This window comes from Micropterus salmoides, unplaced genomic scaffold (assembly GCF_014851395.1).
Source record: "Micropterus salmoides isolate LMB-PRFRI ecotype aquatic unplaced genomic scaffold, ASM1485139v1 Ms_hic_scaffold_17, whole genome shotgun sequence".
Classification (NCBI taxonomy): domain Eukaryota; kingdom Metazoa; phylum Chordata; class Actinopteri; order Centrarchiformes; family Centrarchidae; genus Micropterus; species Micropterus salmoides.
Window position 1 is genome coordinate 18,610,939 of NW_024040817.1, and position 18,476 is coordinate 18,629,414.

The following is an 18,476-nucleotide window of genomic DNA, read 5'->3' on the forward strand; positions in this document are numbered from 1 at the left end:
TGAATCATTTTCCTTCACATCACTGGCAGGCCAAACCATCGGAGCATCCTCACACAGAGGCCATATTGTTGTGGCTGTCTGCCTTCAGCCATGTGGTGAATTTGTTTACAGACACCCGATGCGTTTGTTAATAATGCATCATAGATCCGCATGGCTGCTGGGAATGAAACACACCAAGCGCGCTGTATTTATATTTATTAACAGACAGGGGTTTGTTCTCGCAGCAGAATGTGATATTTTATAAACATGCTTCATGTTATTGCTTCATTCACAAGGGTGTGTCTGCAGGGTTGCTTCAGTATGGCTGCTTTGGGTTAGTGTTTTAAAAAAAAAAAAAAAATTATAATGCTCCTGCAGCGGTCAGTTAGCTACAGTAAACGGTGATTAACTGGCTAACGGCCAGGGCACAGATGACTCACGTTGCCGCCAACAGCCTCCATTATGTATGTTGTGACATTGAGGTAAAGGAAGATTAATGTGTGGGCTGCATGCACCCGAGGGAGATTTTAAACGCAATGGAAACACGTTTTGATATACAGTAGTTTTGTTAAAAAGGATGGGAGCTGAAGTAGACCCAATCAGCTGACTGTGGTCAACTTTCCTGCAGGTTTGTCTTCCACCATGCCTGTTTACCTCAGCGCTGATAATGAGTCATTGATCAGTCATTTAACAGAAAATTAATTGGCAACAATTTTGATCATTCTCATAAGCAAAAATGACAACTTCTCAAATGTGAATTTTTATGATGGTAACTTGAGTTTGGGACTGTTTGTTGGACATAAAACATGTGATATGAAGCTACCTTGGGTTTTCTGCTATATTCTGACAGTTTATAGCCAGAACATAATTTGTCAATGAAAGAAATAATCACTTTCAGACTTATCTAACCCTAATGTACCTGACAACAGGTTACCCATCTGGGCATCTAGGCAGTTAATGGATTATATCCACTCCAAATGACTTGACATGGCTATTTTAATATAGTAATGTGTAGATTTACACCTGGAAGGCAAATTGAAAGCAATCAACTTCTAGAAAAACTACCACTACTCCTGGCTCTCAAGGACCAGTGGTGGAAAAATGGCTCCAGATTAGACGTCAACCCTGAAAACCAACACATCTGAGACCCTGTAATGTATTTTCTAAAGCACATTCTCAATTTGAAGGGGCTTCCAGCAAACTTTGTTCCAGTGCGCCAGTTCAGGTGCAGCATGTCTCAAAGCCTTGCACCCTTTTAACTGCACTACATTAATGTGTGAGGGGTGGGGTGGCTGTTGGCGAAGCCTCAGGCACCGAGGTTTGGTCCTGCCTCCTGTGAACTTATTAGCCTGACCTAACCGCCCGGTCCAGCTCTCCTTCATCAGCATATTCAACCGACCAGTAATGTTTGCTGTGTGTGGAAATTACACTCTCAGTATAAGTCAGTCAGCCCGTGAGAATCATGGCACTGCCAGGAATAGAACAAACGTGATGATTAGATGCACAGTCTGATTGCAGATGAGTTTGGAGATTATAGGGAGAGTCCTCTGCTGCTCCTCTGGCTGGTGGCTGATGTATTTTGGGACAGCTTGGCCCTGTCCTGATTCCTATTAGGCCTGGTGATGAGAGAGATGTGAGACTCATTAAGCTTTCGGTAGCTCAGCCGCTTGTTTAAGAGGTTACCCCAGCAGAGGGTCCGATGCTTAAGCAACCTACGTATGGCCTGCATGAGTGCCTGACAATATGCCATGATTTGGCAAATTCAATTTTGGCAAATACAGAGCTCTCTGGCCAGCGTCACTCTTCCTTTCTGTCTGCTTTTACCAAAATGTTGTTTGGAGTCATACACTGCCACTGTGGTCAGCCAGCAAGGACTCTCATCACACAAGGAAAGTGTTTATTTTTGTCTGTGTGCATGGCAAACAGGAGTTGAGTGTTATTTTAGGCTCAATTGATGCACGCTGTTCCTGCTTCCGTCAGATCAATTCGCATGGGGGAGAATATATTTACTCCCACTTCATGTTGCTGAGAGAAAAGGCCTGAATGCCGCATCAAGATGAGACACTTGTTTACCCCAAGATTGGCATACCTACAGTACAGAGGAATTTTCTTTTCCTTTTGTTGATTTAGTGCAGCATTTTTAACTGGAGTCTTATTCATACAGTTGATCTGTTTATTTGTGTTAGTGAATGGGTTCAAATGAGGATGTAACGTCTCTTCTGTATTTATTTATTAGATCGGAAGCCAGTGATGGGTAAAAGAAGTCATTTAAAAATGTGATCTGGTAGAATATCTCTCTGTGAAACCCTTTCAGCAGTACAGAGGTTGATATTTCTGTGACTAGGATGGTCTGGGTGACGCTGCACACCGTTCCAAATATGCCCTCTGTGACTTACTTGCCGAGGCCAAGCCATCTCCTTGGCTGGGATGAACAGAGGACCTAGTGTTTCTCAGACGAACGTTGGTGGATGACTGTTTATATTTTTCTCCTGTCTGTTGGCTGTAGTTCATAGTGACCTGTGCAGAATTGAGCTACGCTATGGAACAAGTATTCTCTGTGAATGAATGGATTTTGTGAACATCTGTCTGTATAGGAAAATGTCATGGTATGCAGCTGTGTCACTTCAAGTAGCCCCAGTTAATTGGATGACTCAATCGCTTCCTCAATTGAATTGTTATTGAATGCTAACGCCGTTTCGGTTTAAATTCTGATATGGCACATCCAGCCGAAGGGTCTCATTTATATGCAACAAGTTAATTTTACACTCTGGACTTGTGTTAAAGTCTGCAGATTTATGGCTGTATTTGTACTTTCGCCCCTGACGTTACTCCAATTTGTAAGAGACAAGCTGTTGAAGTGAAAGTGAACTCTGTATGTAACAAATGTACCGTTGTTCAATTAGGGACTGTAAAATATTTTAGAGTGTGGAAAGAGACATTTGAGCTCTGACATGAATATCTGAAGGTATAGGTGTGTTGGAAAAGCTAGCGTCGGAAAAACAAGAGATAAGATCGTTAAAGCTTACATGTTTTTATCTATTGTCCAATAAGGGAAAGAGAAAGTTCAGGGTTTTCCCGTCCGCTTAAGTTCCTGTGGTGTGTTGTGGTGGTAAAAGGTCTATAGTGTACTGTAAAGACTAATGGGTTATATAGATCGTCACGTCACCGTCAAAGTTTAGGTCTCTTTAATGTGACTTTCCATTTGAGAGGGGTTTTAGTGTAAATGAATATTGGGCAATGGTTGGACGTCTTTCTCGCAAGTATGAACAGGCTTATTACTTTAACCAGTCCCTGGTGGCTCTCTTGATCTCTTCTTCATTCTCAAGTTTAATATTTTATGTTCTGTAACACTGTGTGAGGTGTTTGCTTTAAATATGTCTTGCATAACTAAACAATACAGACACACAAATAATTGACTCAATGACTCAAGTTTGCCCTGCTTGAGTGTCTATTACAAATTACCACTTGCACAATTTAATAACTATCCAGTGTTTATGCGTGTGAATTACTCTTTCTGTTCTGTCATTACAGATAAATACGGATCGCCCCCAACGTCATTAGAGGTGAGTTTCAAGTCACAATTTCCTCCAAGTTAAGGTTCAGAAAACTAGTTTCCTTTTTGCACCAAGTACAGGTAGAGCTGGTAGCGGTGTTATTATACTCAGGATAGCGTATGCAGGTTTTCTTGAATGTTTGTGTTATTCAGTCATTGGATGTCTCTGTCATGCATTATTTAGTTCCCTCATTATATAAACACACACAACTATTTCAGAATGTGTTTTCATGGCTTGCCCACCACTGACGCTGTTTGAGCAATTGCACCACAACACTGTGTTGCAATGTTGTTGATATTTACTTTGAGAAAAACATTTGGTCTATATTAAGTCAATGCAAGAGGACATTTAAATGAATGTTATTTGATTATTAATGCTGGTGAAAAGTGGTGGCCTTCATGTGTGAAGGGGTGATTTTTCCCTCTCTCCTCTTCAGGAACCGGTAGAAATATCCTAGTCTGTCATCGGCACAGCCAAAATGTAAATATGGCACAGCTCAGCAGGTACAGACGGAAACAGGATGGACTTTCTTGGATTTTTCATGTGTGTAGACATACACCCACAGAATAAACTCACTTCTTGCTAAAAAGGAACATGATCGCTGCAGTCAGCACCTGCACAGAAAGTTGTATACATAAAAAAAAAAAAAAAAGGGGTTTTACTCATCCAAATATAACATGAACGACATCCTTCCAATTGTTTGTTCCAGAGATTGAGCCTTGACCTGTGATGCACCAAATATGAGTGTGGGAGTGAGCTCTGTACAAATGGCACTTTTTTTGTTTTCTTTTTTTTTCTTCTGCAGCTATTGTGTATGCTGCACTTTAATGCAGAAGAGCACTTAAGAGAGCACTACTTTTGTTGTTTTCCCCCCTCCTTTTGTTCATAAATGCATTACTTTCAATACTATTATACACTCAAACATCATCGCCGAAACCACTTGAAGACATGTGGCCAGTGTCTGTTTGGCCTAGCAAGGTACATTGTGTGATACTGGGAGGAGAAGTCTTTCTCAAAGCTTAATTATGTGTACACAGACTATTTAGAGTCCCCCTGTCAACTCAGAACACCCAGATCATCCTCCATGTTTGTCTTGTTCATGTGATTACAGGCATGCATGGTTTACTTGGACATTGAATTCCTCTGCGTCAGCTGACGGTCAACTTGGATTAAATCCCATGTTTTAGCTCTGGGCTTCACTTATACCACGTTACTACAAATAAACAGGGCGTGTTTGCCTCATTGGTTCCTTGAAAATGCACAACATCTTTCACAAAGGTTATGAATGCATCAGCATGACAATCTCACAGACTCGACCGGGTGGCTAAACCATGAGGACACACCTTGTTTTAAAAAATGTGTTTATTTTTATAGTCTCATTGATTGATAGCTTAAGCACAGACATAATAGCTTGCCACTTGTGTGAGCTCTGAGTCAGTGGCTTGTTTTTAGCCACACACCCAAAATAAACAAACAATGGCTCTGTCAGCCGCTCGATCTACCATTTTGATCCTGACTGAAATATCTTTACAACTAATGGATTTACTGCCATGACATTTTGCGCAGACATTAAAGTCCACTTTTGAAAGTCCACTGATTAGCTGAGCCCCAATTTCAGTCCACTTTTACTGGCCGGGTGTGGCTACATGTTACGACAAACGCAGTTCTTAATTAGTCGGCAGGTCTGGTTTTTATAGAAGTTCTTTGGATGTTTTAAGCCCACTGGGTCAAGTGAAGTGGTCATAAAAGTTGTGTCCATTCCTCAATTATTTATATTCCTTTAGTCCTAGTGTCCACCAATCAAAAGATCAAAACAACATTAACATTAATAATTTATAATTGATAGATTATTCGATAGCCCAATTTTTATACAAATAATACTCTGCTAGTTTAAATAAACAATTTGACAGTATTGCCTCTTTGCTGAGCAGCAGCTTTGTGTGAAAAGAATTAAAACACAGGTGTGTGTGTGTGTGTGTGTCATAAGTAAAGCCCAGGCTTGTAACTGAAGTTTTACAGTATTTGTAATCACTTTGATAATTCCCTAACTTGTCATCTAACGCCACCATCAAGCCAAAATTTGAATTTGTCATTTAGCTGAAAAATTACCAAACGTTAGCATGCTAACACTCTAAATTATAAGTGGTTTAACATCAGCACGTTAGCATTGCGAACATGTTAGCATGCTAAAGTAGCATTCAGCTCAAAGCAGAGCAGCTGCATAACTGAAGAGTATTTGTCTTGTTTCAACCTGTTTAATGGTAGGTAGGTACGTTCTGAGAGGCTGTTAGCATTAACTGGAATTATAAACTTGCCCTGGTGCTTCTCCTTGACCTTACCTAATTATATTGAGATCATTTGGGAACATTGATTTAGTGTGCACAACAACTCACAAACAACGTATTGCGCTTTTAATTGATTATACATGGCACTCCTTCACAGTTGGTCACATTTTGACCGTAGTCTGTCTGTCTACACATCCCTTGTGTAAGTGAGTCAGCCAACTAGCCAGTCTCCCACTCTCTCATACCCTTCCTCTCTAAACTCGAGTCTTTCGGATATAATCACTAGCTTGTGTTGGGTTGACCCACTTTCCCTCACTTACACCATAGAACCTGTTAGGAGAACCATTGATACTGTCAAACAAGAACCTGATTTTCTTACTTTACATTCAAGCTGGTCATGAGTTTGCTTCTCTCTCGTGGTGCTCTGTTATATTCATGGTTGGTAGTAAATATCTCTCAGAAGAAAAATTTGTGCGAAACCTGTACCTTCTGTTGTAGGACAAGCTTAACCCAGTTTGTCCTCAGTTAAAGATTAAGGTGAGATTAGTTGTAGTATCCTATTATAGGTTCTCCAGTTTGCCTGTCTGCTCGGGTCTGTGTAGCTCAATTTAGGGCCAAGATTGCTAGAGTCAAGCATGAGATGATGCCTTGGATTAGGAAATGGATCCTAATAGTTCGGGTTTAGTTGTCAGTGAGTGAGTCAGCATATGGCCGTTAGTCTTATTTTGTCGGTCTCTAAATAATATGGACCTGTCATACCTCAAGTTTGAAGTGTTGTTCGTTCACAGACCTGTTTATTCTTGGCTTTTAAAAGTTAAATTCCAGATTCAAATTGGATCATCATTCGCACTCATCTCTTTCCAGATGTTTGGAGGTTAGAGCTGTTTGGCTCAGATTCAGTAATGCATATTTTTGCATCTAAACAGTGTACAGTACTGGCTTCCACGCTGCAGCTGGTTGTACAGGGGCTGCATGTGTCTGCATGTAAGGCTTCTGTGTGTTGTGGAAGTGTGTGTTCGGCGTGCAGGGGCTGGGTATAGCTTAGTATTTTGTCTGTCGCCATCTTGTTTGTTTGGAACCAGAAGTGACCATATTTGAGAATGGAGGACTCTCAAAGTTCAGTGTGAATTGTCCGCGAAGTGACCCGCATGCGCAGAAGAATAACAGGGCGTCACACGCAGCACGCTGTCATAGAGAAGTAAACAGAGCCACTGAGGTTAGCTCCTACTGGCTAACCCTCACAATTTTCACAGAAAACTCTCTCGTTTTTTTATTTGTTTTTTTTTTGTCCCCTCACGGGTCACATTTCTCCCGAATTACGACAAGTGTTCACAACTTTCAGTTATTTAAATTTTGAATGCAGGACATTTACTTGTAACAAAGTGTGTCTGCACTGTGGTATTGTTACTTTCAGATATGAGTTCTTCCTCTACCACTGCCCTGGAGTAACGTTTACCAGTGACCTAACTTTTACATCCGGCTTTTATCCTAATCAATCAATTGATCTTTGTGACGCTGACCGCCTCACTTAAAAGCACCCATATGGCTCATATTAGAGCCCCAGAGGTTAAATTTCTGCCTATACAGGGATATTCACAGCAAGTGCAAAGCCACAGGAAAGCAGTTTATGGAGTAGTCTGAGCTATTTCAGTCAGGATATTCTATTTATATCCACCACAGAAGAAATCAGTTTCTTCTGTGGTCTGGAGAGATGAATTGCGTTTACTCTTCAGTCTGTCAAGTTTATGACGTAATCACATATTTTGTCAGACATTGTCAAGTAGCTGCTAGAAAGTCGTGTGGGTTGTTGGTGTGTGGAATTAGTTTGTGAAGAGCTTGTTTTTCTTCATTCTTCGTCATAGACGCTGCTGATCTCAGTTTTGTGTGGCTGTTACAGGCACTAAGGGTTTCTGACAATATTATAGGTCAAACTCAGTAGAAAGATGATGGATAGTAGTTGTAGTGAAATAAACTGACACATGCAATAACTGCAGTCTGTGGGAGGCAGACAATTTTTTGAATTTTATCTGGAGATGCATGTTTTAAACAGTTGTCTCTATCTTGCCTGCAAATACAGTATCAGTATTTATGCCTATTTCATCCGGATAGCTTGCAATGATGACACATGACAATGGCTGTTTTGATCCAGAGGGACGTTTTCTTAATCCTCAACCGTTTCCAATTAATGGATGAATGCAAACACTACAGGAGATATTAAAGAGCAGCATTGTGTCTTGTCCTACTATGAACTCCGATAATGATGCTTCAGACTTCAGAAGGCTGAGCATCCCTTCCTGCAGTGGGAGACCTCCTAGATTTAACTCTGGTTATGTAACTGTCTGTGTTATGATGGCTTTGCTCTACTACTGCAGCAAATGCGGGAATTTGCTTAGCTGACTGCTTTGTGAACTTTCCAATGCCTTGGGCTGCAACTGCAAAGGCAGGAGTGCAGTCAGCAAGAAAAGACTTTTGCTTTCCATTAAATAATGTCATTACTATTTAAAAAGCAGGGTTAGAAAAAGGCTTCCTGTGGTAATTCAGGTCAGAGTGTTAGAGTTCATCAGAAGTCCTCTTGACAGCTGATTAATTGAATTGATTATTCATTACTGGAAAACTAGGAGTTGTATGTATTGTGAACTCATCTGGAGGCTAACACAACAACACATAAATCTGCCCCCCCCCCCCCCTTTCTTGTGTGTTTGTGCGAGTGTTAATGGTGCTCTTTAACACAAACATCTCATTCTTTGCCCATCTGCATGTGGGTTGACTCACTGATGCTTTCCCCGTCACGGTTGCTCCCCTTGCACTGCTTGTCGAGACAGCTTATAGAACTACATGTCTCTATTTTTGAACCTCGTCTTGGTTTTTAGGATTATTTGTCCTTGCAGTTTGCCCCATATGACTTAAACTTGCAGCTCATCAGAGCTTTTTTATTTCTGAGAGGCTCCGTGATGGAAAATTGCAATAGTTCCATGTAAAACATGCAGTGCATAGGAAAAAAGTGCAATTTTGCTTCATTTATTTAACCTGTGTCTAACCAGGGATGGCCACATAAAGAAGTAAGCTCTTTTTCCAAACAAGTTCTGGTAAAGAAAGCTGTACACTAAGTAAAACATTAGTGCTTGCTTTCCTATCGGAGCTGTTTGGCCTGAAGGGAGCCCAAGCAGATGTTTTGTTTTAATTATGTGTCTCTATTTTTTTTTTGGTCATCAAAAGGCTAGTGTTTGCAGAGTGCACAGCTTGACCCATATTTAACTCGGTAAGTGGGGGGAAAAACTACTCTTAATTTTTTTTGAGTGGGCACAACAAGGTTTAACAAGGTCATTTTTGGAGGCATAAGTATTTACTTGCCATATTCACTTTTTACGATTTTATGCATTTTATTCATCCACTGATATATAATTTATTAGCTTTTTTTTTTTTTTTTTGTGCTTGCTGTGGTTATTGGGAACTAGCTCTGGCAATGATGCTCGAGAATTGATATGAAACGCAGCGTTCTTTAAGGAGACGAGGGTTATTCACGAGTAGAAAATTCTCTTCGTATTCGTCATTGATTCTCAAGATGATGCTTCTGACACTGGTCCTTATGAGATAAGGAGTTTCTCTGGTATAAAACCACTCATTGTTGGACAACATAAGACTGAAGCACTCCCAGGCCATGATGTCATACAAGAGCTGTATCATTCGTTTGTTGAGCGTGAGAAAAGTTGCTTCTGATGGACGATGGAGTGCATTCTGTGGGGAATTTGTTTGTCATACACTGATATTTGTTGTGATAGAAGCCTGTCTCACTAAAGGCACTAAAGCCTAATTTATTCTCTGTGAAACTATTATTATTTTCTTTGACACCCAGTTGACTCATTCTGCTGCATTCCCCAAGAAGCATCTGAAAATGTGGGTGGTTTCTTGCGTTATCTGTGGTTTGCTTAGACCACAGCAATGGGAACATGTGTTTCATCCAGCGTGGCAGGCTTCCATCTATCCTGGGTGGAGCCTGGTTTCAATTAGCGGCTTGCTAACCAGCGGTTCTGCCCCTGCCTGAAACCCAGTGGTGGATTTTCTGTTTCCTAACTGTTTAACCGCAAATTTGTTCCTCTTGCTTCCTCCCTCTGCTTTGCCTCCTTGCCTCATTCATCTGAGTCACAAGTCTTCAAATGAAATTGTGATGCGTAGTTAGAAAATGTAGCTGTACTTGAGACAGCCTCTGTGCTGGCTATTGATATTTGCCTCTTCCTCCATCCATCAATCCATAAACCCATGGCGGACTTAATGTCACTCTTTGGTAAAGTATTTCAACATCATAAAACTGTTGCAGCACTGTCATGTTGGTAGAATGACATGATGGAGTTATCCAGCCTTGACCTGTATTTTGCTCTAGCCTTGTATGTCTGGACCCTATATTTGGCAAATTGAATCCTAGCTGTTAATTATGCTCTAAAACGCCCAAACCTTGGATAAAATAAACCAGATGATTGCTTTAATTAATGATATCTTGAACAGTAAGCCTTTCTGTGCTAGCTACTGTTGAACCACTGGGGAGGTCATTGTGACAAGCCATTTTGTGTTTGCAGGAAAACTGGATTTAAACTAACAATTGGCTAAAGCTACCTGTGCCTTACCAACATATAGAATGTCTTCAATTACAGATGCCTGATGCCACTGCTAAATTTGAAATGGATACAAGTTCCACATGTGATTTTTGTTGTTTTTACTAAACTTGTTCCAATGTAAACCCGTGGATCACTGTGGCCAATGAATGACACCCTCTGTGCTGTCTGTCACTCCGCCATTCCTAGGATCTCTGGCCACTGCAGCACATGTTGGCCTACACATGGATTATAAGGTTACATAATAAGACACTAAGGAATAGGATATTTGTTTTAGCCTTGGAACAGGATGATCAGCTGCGCGCACACAGTTGATAAATGATGACAGTACAACACCACTTTCTCCTGGAAAGAAAAGGATCAAAAGGGGAAATTCGTTTTCACAGCACTTTATCAGAAAGCAACACACAGTAACAACATACACAGACAACAGCACACTCAGGCCAGTTCAGCAAGCCCTATTATTAAGACATTGAATGTCTCCTGTAAGTCAGGAGTTGTAGAACTGTGTCTAAACTTTTTCATGCAGCAAAAAGAGAGTGAGACTTTGTGTTTGTCAATGATCACATATACAGATGTGATACAAATTTAACTCTTAAAATAGACTAGGTCCACACTTTTTAGTGAAAACAATGTAAGAGATTGAAAACCCTATGAATTATCTGGAAATTAAACATTGTCACAAAACTGAAAACATGGTGGTTGGGTTTTATTTTACCTCATGAAATGTCATTGTCAAAGAATTGGCGTCAAACTTCAGTCTATAGGGAAACCTCTTAGTGAGCTTAGTCCAAACGTGAGGGCGTCACTCAGACTCTTACATGACATGTCGGTTTATTTGTCCGTAATGATTTTTTTTTTTTCACCTCGCCCTCTAAAGTCAGTGAGCCCAAGTGCTCAGTCAACACCCTTCCCTTACACTCCCAGACACCACGGCCAGGTGCTGTTCCCTTGCACCTCACCCATGCTTAGCAAGCCATGCCTGTCCTCCCATAGATCTGTTTAATTTGGACACCTCCCTTTTTCAACAATGTTGTTTCATTCCTTTCTAGATAAGAACATGCAGTACAGTAATGACGCACAGTATGCAGCTCTTGGTGAATCATGTTATTACCTTTAAAAATAGCTGTGAGTTGCTGGCCTATGTTTAATATACTTATTAATGGATGGAAAACAGACTGTAGTCTTTAACATGATTCAACTTTAGAATGTTGGTGTTCGTGGGGCGCAGTCTGAGCAGTGTGCAAGCACCTTTAAAGATGCCTTTTTTTCTTTTTACTGTTCAGCAGTAATGTATAAACCTAATTCTGAGTCAATCCTTTTGTTTGTTGCAAACCATCGCACTGTTTTGCGGGGATGCTCTGTTGTGCTCTGCAAACTGTTCCACATTGCAAACACAGAAACTTAGTACACCATTGCGTGTTGGCTAATCACTGAGCTGCACACAAACAAATAGATGGCACCCTGCAGTTTCTATGAACAATATCCAAATCCTGTGCAAACCTTGTAGCCACAGCTGTTGTACACTGGCATGACATGCTTATTGGATATGGGGGGGGGGGGACAATGAAGGGCACCAAAGAACACACCACTAGAAACTAGAAAGAGATTCAAGCCACAGTATATTTTCTTGCAGAGTGAGCGCGCACTGTGGTGCTATAGTGCTATATGTAGGAAAGTACACTGGCAGATGCTGACTATTACATGACTAATGTTGGAGTCACAGGCAAAACAAAATTTAGTTCTCGTGATGTGTCACTTAACACTTCCAGGTATGTCTACTGACTACATGGCTCAATCCACAAAAGGTTTAATAAAAAATACTGAGAATGTATGCGTGCGTGCTTCTGAAAATATGCAATTGAAAGAAACATGGAGTGAACATAGTTGGTTTTTGTGTTGTTTTTAAGTGTCTGCACCAAATGAGGTGCTAATTTAAGCTTGAATACTGAGGAAGTTAAAGTATTAGTTGTGCTAAAAGTCCAAAAAGGAGTTGAAGATTCATTATAGTTCAAGAACTGAAATGAGTCGTAATGTCAGTTTAAGTTTGTGATAAGTGTCTTCAAAGAAATTAGCCAGGAATTAAAGTGTACAAACAAAGGCCCTGACGAGCAATATGTACTTATTGACAAAGAAGTGAGCAGACACTCCTCTTTTTTTAAATCGTATATAAAAGGTGCTATCCAGAAGTAGTGCTTTATTGCCAGAATGTCTACTTCCTCAGTGAGCTCTAAATAAAAGGGGTTGTTTCAGGTCTACTGTCCCGTGTAAAATTCTTAAATCAATTCGTGTTTGGAAGTAAGATGAGCTGAGAGTAATGGTCAGATTAAGTTGTCAGGAGCAAACGTGACACAGCTGAGCCAACTGGACATGCCACAGTGAAAGAACAACCTTGTGTCGTTGAAGCCCGGTGGTGATGTGAGACATTAGGATAAGTTGGAACAGGCTGCAGAAAAATAATAAAAAGAGAGGTCATACACTGCTTGTTAATGAGGGGAAGCAGTGATGAAATAAAATCATCCCCAGATTATGTTAATAATCACGCTGTTTGGAGGAACACTGTGGCCTCGTTTCACATTTGGTTTGAGGACGTGAACTGTCGTCTTGTCTGCTCAGCTGAACTGGATTTGTCATAGATGAAGATATAGATAGACCAGCAGGGGCAGAGAAAACATATGAAATGTACTGTCAGTCAGCTGGAGAGAACATAATGTTGGCCAAATAATGGCAAATGTGAATGGAGGAGGAGGAGGGGGGGGGGGGTGTAACTGCCCTAGCTTAAATAGAAATGTCCCTCACGTTTGAAATATACATACTTAATTGTCAAGCTGAACATCAGTTAATGTGTTCATCATACCAAACAGAAAAAGCAAAAATAGCACTGAGCAGATATGACTGTGACAATAGCTTTAATGATGTTCATATTTATTTTTAATTTTATTTATTTATTTTTTGTCTTTCCCATATAGTTTAAAAGTAAAAGATCTGATTGTGGAAGGCAGTGAATGCCAGTCTTAACTTCTTGTGTTTATTTGTTGATACATGAACCGTATACAATAAAGCAAAAACTAGACCCAATCCTACACTGTTCTGTAGTTTATTTCCCAGCACACAGTAATCTGCAACATCCCATGTGTCCATTGTCCCGCAGGTTATCGACTCACTGGGTGTCATGATCTACAAAGCTTTGGACTATGGCCTTAAGGAAAACGAGGAGCGTGAACTCAGCCCGCCGCTGGAGCACCTGATCGACATGATGACCAACACCGAAAAAATTGAGAGTGACCCCTGCCCTGACGAAGGCTATGAAGCCACAGAGGAGGAGGATGAGTGTGAGGAAGAAGAGGAGGAAGAGGAGCCCATCTCTACTACTACCACCACCAGCTCGGGCAACAGCATTTGCTATCGGGACATCATCATGGTGGGGGGATCTCATGAATTCTTGAACAGTAGAATTCTCACACTTGTGAGGATAATTAATAATTTACTTAATTTATTGTAGTGTTTTTGATCAGTCATGATTTGGGGGATCGGGCTGATCCTGATCAGATCCATGACAAATAAAAATGAGGCAGCAAATTACTGACGTTATCATAAGCGTATTAAAAGTGCAGATTGTTCTTTTGCTTTAAAATTTTCCCCCTTAATCTAATAGGTGTTAAACTGCCTCAATGTTGGCACATTTATTCCTTTTTACCTCATTTTCACATCAGTTCTATTAACAGAACAGCACATTCACACACCATCATCGCTCCAGCTCCAAACAAATTCCCCTGATGAGGGCCGTCACGCTGTAAATTCCCCAAGTAGCTTCTGAATATGAGACTGGTAATTATAGCTGTATAAACACACTGGTATTTGGGGAATAGGCTTAGAAACACTCACAGCCTGTTCCTTCCATATAATGAACCCGGTGTTGAACACAAATAAATGTAAGGCCTGTTTGCTGCCCAGTGCGTGTGTAGTTTGGCTCAGAACAGTCCTCCTTTTGAGTGTAAACAGCAACATGTTGGTATGACACAGCTAGATTAGATAAATGCACATTTTTGACTGACCACCTTCCTTTACTTGTACTCAGCTGTCCTGTCAGGCAGAGGTAGGTTGGGTCATTGAGGATTCGGCGAGACGTGAAGCTGACAAAGGATGACAGGACTAGTGAAGCATCAAGAACAGGAATAGTTGGAGGATGAATGTGCTGTATGGGTTTCCTCATTGTTTTGGTGAAATGGAGTGAACAAAGGAGTGGCTACATGAGCTGCCCTCTTACCAAAGCTGTCAATCTTTAAGTTTAGATAGAAGTAAACAATTTTAATGACAATTATCATTCAGATGGTTTCACACAAAAGATGCCATCAATTTAACACCAAATGTGAAAACTGTGACATTACTAAATACTGTTTAATTTCTCAAAATTACATAGTTAACCTAAAGTTTTCCTTCATCTTTTGCAGGAGAGGATGTTTTGTGCTTAATACAGATAATTGTTTGTTTGTTTTTTAGCAAAAACAGTGGAAGCCATAGACACAGGACTATTTTAAGCATTGAAGTAAATACTCACTATGGAGGTGACATACCTTTGAATTTCCCTGTAGTGAGGAAGAAGACACTTTCTACTTTGTCACGCATTCCTTGGCTAGCCAAGCCCATCAGGAGAAAATGAAAATATGTCATTGTTCCGGTTTCCTCTACTGTGTCACTAGAAATTATTTGACAGCTCATCCACTACATGCAGGCAGCCTTTATTATCGTTACAATCGGTCAAATACCAAAACGGTCAGAGCTGGAGAGGGAGGTTTATGCTGTTGATGCTTTTGGTTTAAGCAGTTTCATGTTTTTAGCAACACTAGTAGCACTACTATGGATGGCAATGTCAGCCTGTTGGACCACTTCTTTGGTGCAGACTGAAATATGAGGAACTGTTGGACTGACATGAAATTCTGTCAGTCATGGTCCCCACAGAAACATTTTCTGTAGTACCACCGTGAGGCAGATATTTTTAGTGACAGTCTCAAACTATTGGATGGATTGTCATGGAATTGTACACAGACATTAAATGTGTGGTATGTAATTCTGGACATACAATGACAAATACCATGCTATATAAGAGCGAATGACGACACAGCAAGTAATGTAACTAATGTTAGCAAAGTTGTGGTTTAGCAAACTGTTGCTAAAGTTGCTGCAGTGAAGCTAACATTACCTTGCAGGTAATTTAACATTACCTGACACACAAATCATGGCTGGAACGGCTAGAATAGTGTTGTCTGGCTCGGTCCAAACCCCTTTGTTTCCCATTTACAGAGCCTGGGGCTGTGAACAAACACTGGATTTTTTTTTTTTCAGTGCACACAAGGAAGGGACAGCTAGTGGCGCATAAGTAGATATTCGCTAAATTTTGATCTGACCAATACTTTAACCAAATACCTCAAAACTATTGAAATTCCCATCTGCCTCAGCCTCACATGTACTTTGTGCTTGTTGCTAATTAGCAAATGTGAGCAGGCTAACACACTCAATTAAGATGGTGAACATGGGTATACTTAAGTAACACCAGCATGTTAGCATAGTCCTTGTGAGCAAGTTATCGGGACGTTTGCAGTAGCTTGAAGCACGCACTGTAGACCAGTTAGTACATGGTTTGGGTTAGGCTAAAAAATAAATTGCCAGTGATTTCAACAGATGGAAGTAGAATGCTGCTGTGTTTTTGTACATGGACACCAAATGGTTTGTATTTCCGGAAAATTTGGTCTAACTAATGAAGTGTCTAATACTACACCTAAAGTTATTGGATTAGAAATTTGTCAGAAAACGGCAGCCTAAGACAACTGTGTTGGAATGCTTACCATAGGATTGGGATTGTTTGTTTATTTCTGCCTTTTTTTTCTTATATTGTTGCTTCTGAATACATGATTTCTTTATTATGATCTTTAAAAAAATGTTGTTGTTTTTTTGAGATACGTGTGCATGTGCGAACACACTTTATGTTGGCCATGTTTAATTAATGACTATTCCACAGGCACCTCTATATAGAAACTCATTTCTTCCTCTCTACAGCTGTGTTCTTCCCACCTGCCCAGCCCATCAGATGCCCCCAACCATTACCAGGCTGTGTGTCGCGCACTCTATGCCGAGACCAGGGAACTATGCACCTTTCTGGAGAAGATTAAGAGTGCCAAGGAGGTAAGAAAATCTACCATGTGACATCTGCATGTTCTTGATAAATCTAGTGAGGATAAGTCACAGTCAAGTGGGGAAAAATGCTGTACCCCCACTTAACAATTGATACTACACTTGCAAATAAAGTGAGTCACCTAAACCTATTTCAGAATTAATGTGTAACTTACAGTAACTTTTAGTAATTGTAAGCTGAATATCCGTTACCTGACACAAATCATGGCTGGAATAGTTTTGTGTGGCTCGGTCTGGTTGGTTGAAATAGGATCTGTCAGGCCAACAGGCTCTTTACTGCTGCGAAAGGAAAAAATACCAGAGTGGTGCCAAGAAACTGCTCAAAGCAATGAAACAGCCCACAAAGTGGTGATGGCCCAGAGGGACTGAGACTTGTCGGTGTCCCTGTCTGACCCTCTCTTCAGTTGAGAACTCAACATTTCTTGGCATGACTCTGCGCGGACATGGTGATCCAGCATCCTGTTTCTCTTGTCGGTATACTAGATTATTGGCAGATTTATTTCTGTACATGGAGTATTGGTACTGGAGTAACTAAGATGATTAGTGAGGGATTCCTGTAGACCTTGTGCTTCTTGGAGACAAAATGTTTTAGACCATTAACCAGCTGTGCAACCAAGATGTGCTGCAATTCTCACTCTGTACTTACTCACTCCCAACTTTTTAAAAAGTTAAAATCAGTAATTGAAAATTTTTAGCATGAAAAAACCTTAAAGGAATGCACCATGTCATACAACAGCTTGAGCAGACCCAGTTATTACAGATCAGTGTGTAGTCTCATTTCAGAAAAGAATGTTATTACTGTAATGTGTTTTAGCAATTATTGGCACAAAATACAAAACATGGGTTGAAATTACACACTCTTTATGATAGGAAACATCCCGTTACTCTAGACCGTAATTCCCTACTCAAGCATTCAAGATGCACATCAAATTAAATTCTTTGACTATTAATAGTACACCTTTTCAGTTCCCTGATTGAGTTTGAAATTTAGAGATGTAGCTGCATGACTTATTCCATAGCTTATTTTATTGTACAGTATGTACACACGCATGGGAAAGCAGCTGACAGCGACTTCAGCTGAAGGCCTGTTTCATGCAAACAATCTTATGTAATATATGGTTATAGAATCAAGTTTAACCTTATTACAGAAAGTTAAGTAGCTTAAAGGAGGGGACTGCCAGGCTATAGGGGCCACTTTGCACTCCTTCAGCAACGAATGTTACTGGATAATGAGTAACGATACACAGTATCACACATGCTTAACAATTAGGATGTTGGTCAATAAGTCTTTCTTCCTTTTTCTCTCACTGTTTTTCCTTCTCTGCAAGTATGTCAGCTCCTTCTCGTTGGATTCCCCTCGCCTTTTCTGCCAGACTACAAATGAATTAAAACCATAATTTGTTGTAAGGTGTCAAGCCTGTGACGAGTTAAATGTTGTCATGGTTTAACAAAATGGGAGGAGTCATGGGTAACAAAAGGTGCAAGATGAATTGGCAGCAGAAATTCATTTTTTCAAATTGGAAGAGAAAGATCAGCAGAAAAAAATAGTAGGAAGGAGGAATGTGTCTCAGCAGTAAACAAGGGTGTGGGTTAATAGATGTGGAGATAAGATGGAAAGAGGCTGCAGCTGTCAGCAGAGATGTCTTTTAGGCTTTTTTTTCTTTGATCTAAGCGATATTGTAGATCAGGTTTTTAAGAAAATCAAAAACCAAAAAAAACTTAACCCTCTCAAATGTATTTTATTTACGAGTATAGTGTTTGCATGTGTACTGTATATGATGAATGAAGTGTCCTCCATCCAGTCTGGTCATTAACTCTATCTTTGCACAAAACAAAGTAAAAAAGGATGCGCATATTCAATA

The 18,476-nt window shown here is 40.3% G+C and overlaps 1 protein-coding gene across 3 annotated transcripts in view; it reads left to right on the forward strand.

The window, feature by feature from the left end:
* spire1a (spire-type actin nucleation factor 1a) overlaps window positions 1–18,476 on the forward strand; it is a 31,291-nt gene that overhangs the window by 629 nt on the left and 12,186 nt on the right. For all 3 annotated transcript variants that reach the window (XM_038724619.1, XM_038724620.1, XM_038724621.1), the window contains exons 2-4: window positions 3,511–3,542; window positions 13,577–13,846; window positions 16,480–16,605. In XM_038724619.1, coding sequence (XP_038580547.1) covers window positions 3,511–3,542; window positions 13,577–13,846; window positions 16,480–16,605 — 428 coding nt within the window. The remainder of the gene's footprint in view (window positions 1–3,510; window positions 3,543–13,576; window positions 13,847–16,479; window positions 16,606–18,476) is intronic.